Source organism: Salvia miltiorrhiza, chromosome 8 (genome assembly GCF_028751815.1).
Source record: "Salvia miltiorrhiza cultivar Shanhuang (shh) chromosome 8, IMPLAD_Smil_shh, whole genome shotgun sequence".
NCBI classification, from domain to species: Eukaryota; Viridiplantae; Streptophyta; class Magnoliopsida; order Lamiales; family Lamiaceae; genus Salvia; species Salvia miltiorrhiza.
This window is the reverse complement of record NC_080394.1, coordinates 8,009,617-8,026,888: the sequence shown is the minus strand read 5'-3', so window position 1 is coordinate 8,026,888 and position 17,272 is coordinate 8,009,617. Positions and strand designations below refer to the sequence as shown.

The following is a 17,272-nucleotide window of genomic DNA, read 5'->3' as shown; positions in this document are numbered from 1 at the left end:
TTCTACCGCTTTTCCTAATTCTCCAAATTAATAGTACTAATTTGCTCCAAAACTTGGACTCTTTAATTTAATCTTTTTTTATATATAATTATTTAATTTAATCTTATTTATTCATGTATGCGTCACTTGAAATTCTTTTAATCTAATTTTTAAGGATTAGTTGCAAAAATAAGAAAAGTAATTTTGACCTGATTTTGATTTTAAACAATTTATAAAAAGATTCAATTATAACCTCAATTTTTTATTTAGAGCGAAATATGCATGTTCTAAATTTTCCAACTTCTGAAAAAATGTCGCGCGGGACATGATTCTCTTCATTATAATTTTTGTGTCCATATTCACAATTAATCACATAGTTGCTCTTGTTTTGGTACAGTTGTATATTTTTTTGTTTTTGGTTAATGAAAAATTAAATTTTAAAGATTACATGAATGTGGATTTGAATGGGAGATATTTAGCCTCAAATATTAACTATTCTACCAATAGACTAATACATAATCGATCACCTACCTATCGTGGGCAACCATAATGTGTTCATCACTGATGTGACAATTTTAATTTGAAAAGAGAATTTTATTGTAAGTTCCGTATAATGTCATACTGCTGCTGCTGAAATAAAAATTTTATTGAAAAGAAAGAAAGAAAAGTTGTTACAAAACCGGTGTAACGAAAAGCAGTACAGCAAGGGACCAATGTAAGGCGCAACACGACCTAACGAAAAACCAAAAAACAAAACCACAGTTCAGGGTGACGGGAAATTTGCCGCCACAGATTACGGCCAAACCAAAACCCATCGGCGAGTCGTCCCCCTAAGCCGGAAGAAACACAGCTCAAGCACAAAAGAGTCAACAACAAAACCCGAGGGGGCAGCACTGGCCATCCAGAGAAATCTGCAGTGGCCGGACCAAGCCGAGCGGGCAGCACAGGATGCCCACCGAACGCATCATGAATCTTCCCTGCTCTGGTCACCTCCGGAACCACTGGAGACGCCGCATCAGCGCAAACGGGAAAAAACGCAGATCTGCCAAAAACCAACAACCGACGGAAGAGGAAACCGAAACAGCAAAAAAGAGCAAACAAACACAGAAAAGGAAAAATAGGGGACAACACCACAAAACGAGCCCCAGCCCATCGAGGGAAGACCCAACCAAACAAGACAAACTGGCCACCAAACAAACTTCAGTACAGGTTGAACTCCAGAGGGGCACAACCTCAAAACAAGCACCAACCAAACCCAGGAGCAAAAGATCCAACCATCACAGATGAAGGGAAGAACAAAAGCAAGGGACATCACAGCGAGAAGACCAAACAAGACGATCAGACCCAGTTCTCCGCTAGCAGTGAATCTCCTAAAGCAATTACTTTTATAATCAATTCTCAAACTTATTAAGCTTATGCTCAAAAAGTGCTTTTCAAGGTCAAGATCACGGGATGAAACCATTGGTGGTAACCCAAGTTTTCCCGCGTGATTTCCCATGCTCATAATGAGGGATCCATCAGAGGAGCAAAGACCAGCAGCAAACTCCAATACCAACCAGAGAAGATATTAAGCTTATCGCAGTGAAGACACTCCTGCTAGCATCTACCGGACAAATCACGACAAGCAAGGACCGCCAAGTGTGACTACCCAAACTTTGGAAACCTTCCCAACACCCGGACAGCAGGACCAAAAGAACCAGATTAACAACCCAAACAAACACAAACCAGTGCCCCAAGGAGACCAAGCTGGACCAAAGAAGTAAGAGAGGCAAGAAAGTGCGAAAGGGAGAAGTCATCACACCAGACAGGCAGAATCACTAACAAACAAACGAAACAAACAAAACGCAAGCAAGAAAAGGGGAGAGGAACACCCAAGAAAGAAGAACACCTCAATTGACAACCCGAATGTAAGGAAGTTGCCGCCTGTCATCCTTCACCAACTGTAGGATATCCGGGATCGTAAAATTCCAATAGCCTTCCTCCGCTACAGAAGAAGCCAAACAATCCGCAACCCGGTTCCCTTCCCTGTAGATGTGAGTGATAATAAAATGAAAACCAGCAAGGGAAGAGAGAACCTTACGCCACCGGCTGAAGAACCTCCAAGGAACCGTGTCTGACCGAGAACTGAAAAGATCCACCAAATAAGCGCAGTCCGTCTCGATCCAAACGTGTCTCCAACCATGATTGACAGATTGCTCCAAAGCAATGATGAGGGCAAGCAGCTCTGCCTCAAAAGCCCAACCACGTCCAGCAGAGAAATGAAAACAACCCAGAACGCTAGAAGAATCTCTGATAACTCCACCAGCGTGAATCAGAGGAGGGGATCCATGAACCGAGCCATCAATATTGATTTTGCGCCAAGGAGTCGGAGGCGGAATCCAGAAAACATAAACAAAAGAGGTCGGGCGACGAGGTCTGCTTGGCACCCCAAGACCATGAAGAATCAGTAAGTCCTCAACAGAGTTAGCCATCTCACCAGAACATAATTGGGAAGTTTCCAAAATAAAAGATTTGATCTGGATCGAAAGTGCCCTCTCAGAGACAGAAGCCGCATCAAATACAACTCTGTTACGAATATTCCAGATGCTCCAAATTGTGGACATAACACCCATTCGCCAAAGATTTACAACCTGCTTGCTAGTCTGCACCTTCATTGCCCAGAGAAGCAGACTCCCAATGTCGTGAATCAACGGACTATCCACCCTGAACCAGCCGAAAAGGGAGCGCCAGATTTGTCGAGCAAAAGTACAGTCCCAAAAAAGATGATCAATATCCTCATTCGCATTCCGGCAGAGAGGGCACCAGCCCGGACCAACCAGCCCCGAACGACGAAGAGAGCTAGCAGTCGCAAGACGCCCCAGAATCACCCGCCAAGTGACAATGGAACGCCGCATTGGGATAAACGGAGCCCAGATCCACTTACCCCAATCAACGGTCGGAAAGCAGGGACGAATATGATCCGAAGCAAGCGACGCGGAGACCTCACCAAAATGAGAATGGGTCCAAGCTCTTCGATCCTCTCCCTCGCTAATAGGAACCGAGACAATATCAAAGGCAATATCCGGAAAGATCTGCAAAAAATTCAAAGTAAAGTGCCAGGAATAATCAAAGTAGTAATCCGAGATCGGCTGCAAAAGAGCATGATGAAAAGTATCCGGAATGCCGATTCTATCAACCAGACGATACCCTAACCAGTTATCAGTCCAAAAAAGAATAGTAGAACCAGAACCAATAGAACAATGAGTGTCGCTGACGAGAGTCTGGATAGCAGCTCGGGTGCCCAACCAAATCGTAGAAGAGAACCAAGGGGAGCGAGGTCTTAGGCACGCATCCAGATAGCGTTGGCGAAACAACTGAAAACCCATCGAGTCCGCAGTAATCAGCAACCAGCCTAACCTCAACATGAAACTCTGGCTGATGTGTGTAAAGGATTTCACATTAAGCCCACCCTGAGTCTTGGGGGCGCAAACTCGATTCCAAGCCACAGATGACTTAGGCCTAGAAGTAGTGCAGCCAGTCCAAATAAACGACCGACAAGCTCTATCCAAATCATGAAGAAGCTTAGTTGGCCAACGATATATCAGCATACTGTGAACAGCCGCGCTCTGAATGACTGAAGTGACGAGGCAAAGACGGCCCGCCATAGATAACTGCATGCCCTGCCATCTAGGAAAATGGGCGATGATGCGATCACGAGTGCTGATAAGACGGGCAGCAGAAGCACGACCAGCAAAAATGGGGACTCCCAAATAGATAAAAGGAAGGGAACCAGTTGAGAAACCCAGATCCCGCTGTAGTCGACGTCTCAGCTGAACAGAAACACCTTTGCCAAAGAAAACCTTGGATTTGGCCTTATTGCAGAACTGTCCAGAAACCAAAGCATATATATGAAGAATCGATTCAATCATCCTGCAGCTGCGCCAAGTAGCTTTACAAAAAAGTAGGACATCATCAGCATACAGGAGATGAGCGGGAAAAAGCAAAGAGCGGGACATCCTCATACGGGCAATGAATCCCCTATCAGCAGCGTCCGAGAGCATACTACTCAGGACCTCCTCCGCCAAAGCAAACAGAATCGGAGACAAAGGGTCTCCCTGACGAACCCCTCGAGAGCAACCAAAGTAACCATGCTGCTCTCCATTAAAGAGAACCGAAATTCTGGCAGATTGAAAAATAACTCTAATCCAGTGTCTGAAAGTCTGAAGGAAACCAAAGCAATCCAGCACAACCTCCACAAAATCCCAATTCAGGGTATCGAAAGCTTTCCGAATATCTACCTTAAGAGCCATGTTCCTCCCTTGAATTGAGCGCTCCATGCAATTCACTCCTTCAGAGGCCAGCAGAATACATTCCTGTATAGAACGCCCAGAGATAAACCCAAACTGATTGGCCGAGACAATAACAGCAGCTATCTCGTTCAACCTAGAGGCAAGAATCTTGGTGATGACCTTGAAAAGGAAATTTCCCAACACAATAGGTCGGAAGTCAGAGACAAGAACCGCATCAGTCTTCTTTGGGAGAAGGCAAAGCAAGTTGGAATTAAGGCCCTGGGGAAGATAGCTATGAGTGAAGAACCGACGAACGGCAGCAATAAGGTCCTCCCCAACCACCTCCCACGAATGCTTAAAGAAAGCGCCGTTAAACCCGTCTGGTCCAGGGGCACTATTCATATCCATGGAGAAGACAGTCAGCCGAATATCCTCAGCAGAGGGAGTAGCAACGAGCATGTCAGACTGGGCAGGGGAGACTGAAGCTGGAATGTAACCGGAAATCCAAGATCTATCCACCGGCGGAGAAATCGGCTCCGAAAAGAGATCCTCATAAAAATGAATCACATGGGCCGCCATGACACCCGGGTCCTCCGAGATAACCCCATCAATATTAAGCTTCTTAATATTTTGATTGGAACGACGCCACTTAACCATAGAATGGAAGAAGCGAGTGTTCCTATCTCCATCAGAAAGCCAAGAGACCCTACTTTGCTGCCGCAGATGCTCAGACTTACGCAGAAGGACCGATCCAATGCGAGCTTGCAAGTTAACCTCTTGATCAAAGAGCTCATCTGTATACCCTCGTTCGTCAATATTCTCCTGAAGTGAACTCAGATCCTGCTGAAGATCGGCGAGGGTAACATTGTAATTCCCAAAAGTGTCCTTATTCCAAGTCTTGAGAGTCGGGCGAAGACGTTTCAGCTTTTTCATAACCCGAACCATCGGGCAGAGACAATCCAGCGGTTGGGACCAAGAAGCACGGACCTGATCCAGAAATCCCTCATGTAAGCACCACATATTAAGGAAACGAAATCGACGACCCTTGGGGGGAGTAGCCGTGTCCTGGCATTTCAACAGAATGGGGGAGTGATCGGATCCAAGTCTAGGAAGAACCATCGAATTGATAGAGTACCACATATCTTCGAAAGCTTGAGAGAAAAGAGCACGGTCCAGGACCGATTCAATCGGGGAAGGAAATCTCCGACGGTCAGTCCATGTGAAAAACGGACCCGAAGAGTCCGGCTGGATCAAGTTATGTTCATCAATGAAGGCCCTGAACTCAGTACAAGGGGTAGAAGCAGGGACACGTCTTCCCCTCCGCTCATGGGCCCCTAAGATAGCATTAAAATCCCCAATTATAAGGAAATGACCCACAATAAAAGGAATCATATCTAACCAAAGCTGGCGACGCTCAACATAGTTACAAGAAGCATGAGTGAAAGCCAGAGTGCAATCAATCCCCATAATAGTACACTGAATGACCACCACCTGAGCAGAGGAAAAAACAACCGTCGGCACTAAAGCGGGGTCAGCAAACACCCAAATATTGGAGCGCCGTCTGTCCCGTGAATTTTGATGCACCGGAGCGAGATGTAAAGAACGCCAAAAAGAACTTGGGATCCCAGAGAACCGTGTCTTAGGCTCGAAAATACCAAGAAAACACGGTTGATAAAGGTTGCAGTAGTGTGAAAGAAGAGCCATAGAGGAAGAGATGCCTCTAATATTCCATGCTAAGATATTCATTGAGAACCGAAAGAGAAGCCATCCTCCTGAAGAGGAACACTAAAATCATCCACATCTTCATCTCCCCACCGTTTAGTAGAAGCCCGAATCGAGATATTTGACATACACTGGAGAGCGCCAGCAGTGGAGGAATCAATGGTGAAATTCTGGATAGAAGCACCAGCAGATTGAGCTGCTGAAACTTTGTCAAGGAAAACATTTGGCTCAGGGGATCGGCCTCTTCGGGCGACCATCACAGACTTCATTCCTCCACCAGGTTTCCTGGGAGGGTCTAAAAGGTTTGAATATTTAAAAGGTTATATATACTTTTCACCAAATGCCCGTTGTTAGTATAAAAAACATGAACGGTGAACGACCAAAATTCTTATATATTGAGACAATATTCTAATTAATTTAATATTAAATTAATCTTAACGAAAATTAACTTTACGAAATTCATTCTCGTATATATTAGCAGGTTAATTTAGGTCATAAACTGAAATGAACAATTGAACATGTATCGAACATAACATAAAAAAGCTATACTCCCTCCGTCTCACTATCAGTTACTCAAAACTTTTCGACACGAGAATTAAGAAGATGATGTAAATGTGTTAAAAGTGGCAGAGTCCATATTTTTTAAGAGTTAAAACTTTGCCATTTGTGAAAATAGGTCACTTATAGTGGGACGACTCATGCAAAATGAAATATAGGCCACTTTTAGTGGGAATGAGGGAGTACAAGAAATTCAATGTTGATCCAAAAGTGCGACTTCATTACTCACGTGCAAATATATAAAAGTACATGTATGCGTAAACAAGTAGTATATATATATTCTTGTATACTAGTATATGTTAACAATCTGGATCATGACGTCCGATCACTGAAACTTAGGTTAGATATGTATGTAGCTTGAATCTGAAAGCGAACCACTAAATAATTAAATTGTTGTAGGGATTGGCAATTGATAATTACGTTAACTAATTAAGCCAAATTAATTAGGGTTAGGCATGTTGGCACACAGATTTTCATATTTTCATATCAATAAATATATGCAGCCACATTGTGGCCACCCACACACTAATATGATAAGGAAAATCTTGATTTATTTAATTTATTTTTTAAAATAAAAATATGATTTAGTTATTTTACTATATTCTCTACATTGTACTTATTCTTTTTTATTTTTTTGCATTTTTATTTTTAATTTATTTTTTAATAAAAATAAAAAAGTTACTGAAAAATTATAAAAAAATAATTACAATGTAGAGAATATGATAAAATAACTAAATCTTATTTTTATTTGAAAAAATAAGTTAAATAAATTAAATTATTTTTTATTTAGATAAATTATCGGTGGCCATAATATGACCATTTAGCATTACTCTTTCAATATAGTTTCATTGTTTTTGCATAATATTTACGTCCGTGTGTACTAATTAATTAGGTTTTGTTGATTCTTGACTGAAAATATTCCATGTGAATGCACGTGTGGCTATTAATTCTTGAATAAACTCATGCATAATCTGACTTGACTAATTTGTGTGCATTTACGGGAAATGTGTAAATCAATTAGCAACTTGTACTATACTAGCATTTGCAGCCGTGGAATACATAAAAAATATTTTTATATTTAATAAAATTGATATCAATTTAATTATCATAGTTATAAATATAATAAAAAAATTAATTTTAATTAATTATAGTATTTGAATTGAATATTAAAATAAAAATAAAAAACAGTAATAAAAATTGATAGTATAATAAAAAGGAAAAAAAAAGTTGAAAAATGAAAATAAAAATAAAAATAGATTTATTCAAAACAAGCTGAAAAGGAGAAATATATTTTTTGTAATTTTAATCTTTAAATAAATATAACTTTTACATTTTATATAAAAAATATCCATATAAAATATACCAAATTAAAGTTCTTATCGTGATTTTAATTTGATATGAATATTAATTTTTTTATAATTAGTCGAATTTCACAATTTTAGAAAGTAAAGAAGAAGAAGATAAAGATAAAGAAAAAAAAAGGAAAATAATATAGTACTAATTTACAAATAAACCTTTAATTTTATTATAACTATAAATTATCATTCAATTTTAAAAACAATTTTAAATTAATTTCAAATTGAAATCTTGACTTTTAAATATAGTATTTTTAAGGACTATTAGCCTGTAAATACATAAACTTTTCTCACTTTCTGAAATTAAACATGACTTTTATTTTTTGCCCACAAATACATGAATTTAGCACTTTTTTTGATTTTTGACACCGACAAGAAAAAACTCTAATTTATTGTTGACGTGAAGGCCATATTACCAAGTCATTCATTCTCCAATCAAAATAATGAATACAACTACTTTATTCAAGTGCATCTTCCGTAGTCTACGTCATGTATTATGGCCTCCACGTCAACCGTAAATTGAGTTTTTCTTTATCAATGTAAAAAATCAGGAAAAATGTTAAGTTCATGTATTTGTGGGCAAAAAATAAAAGTCATGTTAAATTTTAGAAACTGAGAAAAGTTTGTGTATTTACATGCTAATAACCCTATTTTTAAATATAGTATAGATTTCTTTTAGATATACTCTGATGCTTCGAGACAGATTTGACTTGAGGGTGTTTGGCTAAGCTTATAAGATTTTCAAAACAACTTATAAGCTGTTTAGGAGCTTATAAGCTCCTTCAAAGTGTTTGGCAAAATATGCTCCTAAACAGCTTATAAGCTCAAAAAATAAGCTCCAAGAGCTTATAAGCTCCCAAAAAAATAAGTTCCCCTACCCCCAACTTATTCTTTTATAATCTTATATGCAACAATTATTTTTTAAATATTTTTCAACTACAATTTATTATTTTTCATTATAAATCATTCAAGTTTATTTCTCTTCGATTTTCTTTCTCTAAAAACATTTTTTCTCTCTCTAACAAAAAAATCTCTCTCTAGCTTATTAGCTCAATTATCCAAACACTTTAATTAACAACTTATAAGCTCTTAAGAAATTACAACTTATAAGCTCTTGAAACATCTTATAAGCTGTTGGAGCTTATAAGTTCTTTAAAATAAGCTTAACCAAACACCCTCTTATATTAAACTGCAACTGGCCAGTGATTAAAAGGGCTCGTATTTTATTAGTAAGATAAAAGTCGTAAAATATGATTAATTAATTGTTTTTTCCCGTACCGCGATTTTACTTATATTCACGTCATGTATATCATTTTTTTAAAGAGTAACATATTTTTAAAATAGAATATCTCGTTTTTCTGAATCAAGAGGCGGAGCAATATAAGATTTTATTAATATCATCGTAGCAACAAAAATTGTTAGAAAAAAGGTGCGGAAATATTAATGAAAATATATAGAATCCAAATATAGTTTTACTTTCCATGCAAAGAATTAACTTGGAAAAGAAAAACAAATAGTAATGAATATGATTGATTGAGATGCATGATATATTTATGATAATCTATATTTTGTCTGGTTTTCAAAAATGCACGGTTACGTTATTACTATAAATTTAAAGTATAAAAATATTAATATACATATTTTAGTGATTCTATATATCATATGGAGAGATGATATACCTAATACAAATCATAATTGTAACTATTGTTAACTATATAATATAATAGTAACATATCATATCAAATAATAGATGCATTTAATATATTTTATCAAACATGATACGTATAAAAGACATTTCAATCAAACATACCAGATATTATCATATAACGCGTATCAAACTGGCCATTAGGATGACACAGCTTAATAACCTTATAATTTTCTATTATATTGGAATTTTTTTCACTTTAGAATTTCATATTATCGGAATTTTTTTTCCTTTAGCGACTATCGTAGATAAAAGATTTCGGGTTTAACTCTCTCACTTTTGCATTTACTATTAGATGAGGAAATTTTGGCCAAAATTTGATGATTTTGAATCTCATTAATATTTCATGGGTTGAGTGTATGGCACAAAATTTTTATAGTGCAAAGAATGAAATCCATCTTTGAGGACCCCCATTGTCCTACACAAAAGATTTGCTGATGAGGTAAATTGCGAGATGAGAGTGAATTATTTTTTTTATACACTAGAGTTGTGCCTAAATAAGCTAATAAAATTAATTTTAAGATGGAATTTATTCATCTGCAAAATAGAACAAAGGGGACCAATAGCATTGAATGAGGCAATTGTGGAGACATAGCCGGTGGCGCCAGCCCTGTCCCTGTCCCTGCCGCTGCCACTGCCACTCTGAATGCTTGTCTTCATTTTTTATTTTATTTTTCGTATTATTGATGGCTAATTTAAATCTCTGCAAAGCATATTTTCTAAACGGGATTAATTTTCATTATCGAGGAAAAAACAATTTTTCTTTTTCATCATAAGAGAAATTTTTATCTCTGGGAAAATAAAATCTTAAAAATTGTGAAATTGTATATATGGCTCATTTTGAGAATTGGAAATGACCATCAACTTTTGCTTGTTTAATTCGTACCTTAGCACGCAAAAAAAAATGCAAACTTTTTAATACCTAAAACCCTTGTTTAATTTATTTATTACCTTACGCCTCTACCTACCTCACACACAAAAAACAAAAACCTTGACTTACCTTAATTTTGTAATGCTATTTGATGTGTTTATAGTATTACTTTGATTTGGGCCGCCCTGTTACTTGGACTGCTCTAAGGCGGGTTTCTATATGCTCGATAGCGCGATAGCTAATTTTAGTACAGTACTTCATCCGTCCCACGAATTTTAACACGTATTTCTTTTTGGATCGTTCCATCAATCTTGACATATTTTTAAATAGGATTAATTTCTATAAATACTGAACTTTCATCAAATTCTAATTTTGCATACAAACTTTGAACTGTGACGTGATAATCACTAAGCTTTTGATTTTATCTGATTTTGCTACTAATTCAAATTCCGGCCAAACACCAAGCTAATATATAATATGGCGTGCCAATTTTGACGTGACGTATTTATTCTTGCGTGACAATTAGTTGGCAAAATAATATTTTTAATTTATATTTTTTATCAATAAAAAAATAACACAAAGCAAATAACTTAAATTGTTAATAATTTAATATATCAAATAAAATAATAGTATTTTTTTAGTTGAATTAATTAATTGAATAAATTCAATAATAGTGAGAGGATTCTTCGAATTTAGGTGTGTCAGCCAAAGAACATTTTAGTTATCAATAACTTAATATATATAAAAAAATTTATTTAGCTAAGTAATAAAGTTTATTAAATTTTCATTATCTAAAGATTAATTTTTTTTATAAACTATATATATTTATACTATTTGAATGACTTCTATTTTATATATTGGAGTAATCAGTTGTGTCATAGACTAATAGTGAACTAGAAAAAAATTGATTTAAACTTGAGAATTGAAAAAAAAAAAATACTATTATTTGATTTGATATATTAAGTTATTGACAATTTGAGTTATTTGCTTTGTGTGTGTATTTTTTTTATTATTATTCATAAGAAATTAACAATAGATACGTCACGTCAAATATTGGCACGTCATGTTAGCCCGATATTTGACCGAAATTTGGATTAGTAGCAAAATCAGATAAAATCTAAAGTTTAGTAATTATCACGCTACAGTTCAAAGTTTGTGTGCAAAATTAGAATTTGACGAAAGTTCAGTATTTTATGGGCAATTAACCCTTCTAAATAAGATAATACTCCCTCCGTCCACCAAGATTATGTAAAAATTACTATACCGGGTGTCCGCCAAGATTATGTCACTTTCCTTTTAAGGCAATAGTCCCACTATCCTTTTTAATATTTTATCCTTACTATTTACTAACACTCTATATTTACAAAAAACCACCCCAAATTCAATCTCAACCGCACATCTCATAAAGTGGTGGGACTATTTCTCCACTATATCAAATTCATCACCAATTTTATTAAATCTTGTGCCCAAACAATTTTACATAATTTTAGTAGACGGATGGAGTAATTATTACCTTCTCTCTTCTACTTTATCACTTTTATTATCTTATTTCTCCTACTTTATCACTTTTATTACCTTCTATCTCTCCTACTTTATCACTTTTATACTTTATTAACTACACACTTAAAACACTAATCTACAACTCCTTAAATCTCGTGCTGAAACCAAACGTGTCAAGATTCGTGGGACGAGGGAGTATTTTTTTAGGGGTACTATATTCCTCTTCCGTCTGTCAAAAGTGTATATATATATATATATATATATATATATATATAGGGATTAAATATAGTAGAATCCTTTCCTTAGATAATATATAAATTCAAATTTCGAACATAAAAATGCAACACATAATAGAGGTCTCCCAAAAAAAAAAAAAACGGAGAGATATTACTGTCCTTAAAAATTTGATAGTTTAGATTTTTTCACATTGTTAAGTTTTTTAACGCATTTTTAATATGCATAATATTGAACGTTAATATTCTCTCTTTCTCCTGCGATATGTTCTTCTATTGTGAGTGTTGTTGTTGTTGTTAAGTCTAGTGTAAAGAGTATAAGGCAACTAAAGTGGCGGCGTGGTACTGTTAAATATCGAGCGAAGCAAAGATTTGAGATGATGATGACGACGACGACAACGTCAGACTGCTGTTGGTTTGGTTGTAAGACAACGATAGCGCAACAATATCAGACGACGATGGCCAAGTTAGTTGTTGGTGTGAGTTGTTTGACGAAAAATATAGACGAGAAATAGGTGGCGGCGATCACGCCGGTGGCTAGCGCACGTGACTCGGGGGCCCCGTGCCTGTGATCATCCCAAAAAATTAAAATGTGTCTTACGTAATGTTATTTGAACATAATATGTATATAGTTAAATACAAATATGCATTAGTCTGCGATCGGTGTGAATTTAATGATATACATGTGTTTTTTTTTGTGTGCCTAAAATTACTATTTCAGTATTTCTATTTTACCCATCCACGTTTTTGGTGCTAGAAAGCTCTGCCCACGTGTCGTGTTTTTAGTGCTATATGAACAAATATGTGATCCATATTTCAATCTATATGAATCACATATTTTTCGTGAGAAATGAGAATGACAAATAAGGTGCTTGTAATGCATCAATACCCGTATTTAGTTAATGTTGTAAAATTTCACCCCCTCAAGGATTCGAACTCAGGTGATAATGTATGTTCGTTAATTACAAACAACTTATTCATGTATTGAATTGATTTATGCATTAAATGAATATCTCACTATTAATTCGATAAATATTAGCCATAAGATTTGAATATCTCATGTTCCAAATTCATTCTCTTTTCTCACTACTTATAATCATTTTACTTGTGTGAAATGAGAATAACAAATAAGTCAATATACATTTACGAATAAATTGTTTGTAATGCACGAATAACCATTCAAATTTGGGTTTGATCCTGGGGAAGACGAACCACATTAACTAAATACGACTATTCGTGCATTACAAGCACATGGCAATTGGTAAGACGCTCCATCTCCAATTTGTAGGTCGAGGTTCGAGTCATTACGGAAAAATTGGGGACCATTATGATCCTTTCAAAAATGTGGAAAAAACTATAGCTTTCAAATAAAGTTTAAAGTTATTAGTATTTGTAATACAATTATATTATATCCATTCCGTCCACGAAACATCTTTCTAAGGGGAGTGGACACGAATTTTTAAAAAAATAAATTATGTATTTGATGAGTGGAGAATGAGTCCAAATTAGAAAAAATGATGATAGTTAATGAGTTATTTTCAAAAATGGAAGGTCTATTAGTGGCAACGTGTGTAAATATGCGAGAATTGTAAGGATGATAATTAGTAAAATTATTTCTAGAAATTAGACTATAAAGATATTTTGTGGACGAATGAAAATGAAAATTAGGAAGATGTATCGTGAATGGAGTGAGTATTATTAATTATGTTACAATAATAAAAATATTGACTAATGAAGCCAAAGCATCCACAACACGAGACATTTTGAATAAATTAGAAAAATTTCGTGGATTTATAATATACTATCAATATGACTTATAATCAATTATTCATAACTAAAATTTCTTCTCTATTATGTCTTAATATTCTCAGTTTAAAGAACTAAATGCACTTTAATAATTTAATACAGTTATAATAAATAGACGCTTATATCTAACCAAATAAAATTATTTTAACAACAAAAATAATATTTTTGATGTTATAATTATCAGTTAATATGAATATATGATTCATTAAATTAAATCTATTAACATTAATGAAGAATTTGTTAGATATATTTAATTTTTCAAATATTAAATACCATAATCCTCATGATACCTACTTCTTCTCTTTTCAAAATTGTGATGGGAGCCAACGCTCCCCTCTCCGTCCGTTACTGTAGTATGTACATTATCCAGGGTTAAATTCTTATATTTGTGACATGAAGCGCAGTTCAGTTGGTAAAATATTTTATTTAATTAATTAATAAGTTGGGGGTTCGAATCATCAAAGAAAAAAATGGAAGAAATGAGAAATTAATATTTTATTAATAGTGTTTGTGCTCGTTTGGTTCAACTAGAGGATTGGAAAGGGAATGAAATCAAATAAAGGAGTGGAATGGTAACAATAACCATTACTTTTATTGAGTGTTTGGTTAAACAATGGAAATGAATCATTAGTAAGAGATTCCCTTTCTTTTGTTTCCCCTCTATTTTGAGGGGTAATAAATTAGGTGATTGGGTTACCCTCAAGTAAGGGTAATGGTTAACCCATTACTCAAACCAAACAGCAAGTAATGGATTCAATTAATTGAATCCCTTTCCAACCTCTAAAAACACCCAACCAAACGTGGGCTTAATATAGACTCGTGTGCCCGAGCAAATTTAAATTTACTTAAAAAGGCTTAGTGGACATAAACCTAATTAGAATCTATTTTATTTGGTAATTGATTAGTATTATATATATATATATATATATATATATATATATATATATACAAAAATTACAATACAATACGTAGTTTATAACTAAAATAAAATAAATTTGTTGAGTTACATGTTGTATACTTCATCCGTCTATAAAAAATAGTTCTAAAAGAGGACGACATGAGTTTTAATGAAAATTGTTAAGATATTGTAAGAGGAGGAAGAGTCCCACTTAAAAGTAATATTAATAATAATAATTAATTATATTGTAAGTAGAGAAAAAGTTTCTACCATGTGAGAGAAATATTTCAAAAATATAAAGGGACTATATTTTGTGGATATTCCAAAATGGCAAAAGTGGACCATTTTTTTTTTGGACAGATGGAGTGTGTGTGTGTGTGTGCGCGCGCGCGCATACGTGTGTGTATATATATATATATAGGAAAAAGTTATACTAAGAATGCTATCTTTCGTGAAAAATGAGAATGATTGAATAAGCCAGCATATAGCGTTGCATAAGCTGCTTGTAATGATTGAATAACAAAATTCAATTAATTAGATAGAATTTTCACTCTCTTCAAGATTCGAATTTAGGTAAAAATATTATTCAGTCATTACAAGCAGCTTATGCAACGCTATTCATTTCTCACGAAATATAGCATTTTTAGTATAACTCATCCATATATATATATATATATGGAGTATAATATAAAGTAAAAACAGATCATGTGGATATCGTGTTTCAGTATCAAATTTAGCATTTATACGATCTCTTATTTAGTTTTAAAGTTGATTAGAAAAATTAAAAGTTGATAATGCAATTACAAATGGACCTACAGTTGATCAATCTCTTAGAATTACTCTCTTTACTTTCAACAAACACATCCAATATAACCAACTGCAATAATAAGTATTTTTTAAAAGGCCCCATAGCTCTGCTGTATCCGAACACTTCAATTATAATAAATTTAATGTCTTATAAATCAAGAAAACATTTCATAAAACATCAAACTTCCACAGATGATTTGCAGCCAAAAATCCTCTTACTTAAACTCAGTTACTTCAATTTTGATACCACAGCAGTTTCAAGATTCCAACAGCTAACTTCTAAGTTTCTAAATAGGATAGGACAGCTGAAACTTTTCAAAAACTGAGCTAATCTAGTTAGAATTATTTCATCCTAGCTCAATATTTACCCTACTCGACACTCACTCTTCATTTCCATGCACGCTCCTAACACAAAATTAGCACAAAAATCGGCGCCTCAACAGGCATGAGACAGCAGCATCATTCTCAGTATATAAGCCAGCAAATAGCTACTACTCAAGGCAAACAAAATCTGGGCGTGGGGATGTGAGAACTACCTAGATATCAGCAGTCAACTTCATAGCTTTAATTCTCATCTGCACGAGCTTCTTGTGGGAGTTCGAATGCTGCGATGGCATGAATGTAGGACTTGCTGCTGGCCGATACTCTGGGAGTAGACGTCCAGACCGGTATCGGAGCCCACATGCATTGCAGAGTGTCTGTGGCCCTAATGGTCCCTCTCTCCATTGTGGTGTCTTCGATGACTGACAATGAGAACACTTCTTAACAACTGCAGGGCAAGAAGGGTTTGAAGCATTTCGCAGACGCGCAAGATCTGAGACGTCCAATGAGGCATCTTCTTTTTTGGGGGAGCTTTTCATGACATCAACAGCAACAGGCAGCTGAAGTAACCTTTTCCTACTCTGTTTACCTTTCATGGAATTTGAAGCATTTTGCAGAGGTGCAGGATCTGAGACGTCCAACGAGACACCGTCTTTCTCGGGGGAGTTTATCATGACACCAAAAGCAACAGGCACCTTAAATAACTTCTTCCTATTCTCTTTACCTCTCATGGAACTTGAAGCCTTTTTGCAGGGTGATGGCAGAAACCCCAGGTTTACACCTGCAGGTTCAACGTATTTTGATCTGTATCTGACGTAGCTACTGCTTTGGAGGAGTGAGACGTGACTCTGAGTACAGGAGGCACCGGATTCTTGAATCTTGGCCAATTTATTCTGCAAAGGAATTTGCGAGCTGTAGGTATCATCATACTTGGCTAGCAGCTTTCGCTTGGGAGCTCCAGCTATCAGAAGTGAGCTTGAGGCATCATCATACTTGGCTAGAAGCTTTTGCTTGGGCGCTCCAGCAATCTGAAGTGAGCTAGAGGTGTCAACAAGCTCGGCCAGCTGCCTTTGCTTGGCAGCTCCAGCACTCTGAAGTGAGCTAGAGGTATCAACATGCTTGGCCAGCTGCATTCGCTTGACGTGCTTAGTTAGCTGCTTTTGATCCGGAGCTCCAACAATCTGCATTCACCAGATAAAAGATCAGTTCAAAAACATATACCTCAAAACAGTTAAATCAATGGGAACTA

The 17,272-nt window shown here is 35.7% G+C and overlaps 2 protein-coding genes across 5 annotated transcripts in view; both read right to left on the bottom strand.

Annotated features, from left to right (window-relative positions):
* Positions 1–607: 607 nt before the first annotated feature.
* On the bottom strand, positions 608–6,244 carry LOC131000636 (uncharacterized). The gene has a single exon (XM_057926643.1). The coding sequence runs from the start codon at positions 5,991–5,993 to the stop codon at positions 1,869–1,871; it is 4,125 nt and encodes a 1,374-aa protein (XP_057782626.1). The 5' UTR covers positions 5,994–6,244; the 3' UTR covers positions 608–1,868.
* A 9,654-nt stretch (positions 6,245–15,898) lies between these two features.
* LOC131000554 (uncharacterized) overlaps positions 15,899–17,272 on the bottom strand; it is a 407,676-nt gene continuing 406,302 nt past the window's right edge. For all 4 annotated transcript variants that reach the window (XM_057926540.1, XM_057926541.1, XM_057926539.1 and 1 more), the window contains one exon: positions 15,899–17,204. In XM_057926540.1, coding sequence (XP_057782523.1) covers positions 16,239–17,204 — 966 coding nt within the window. In that variant the 3' untranslated portion in view covers positions 15,899–16,238. The remainder of the gene's footprint in view (positions 17,205–17,272) is intronic.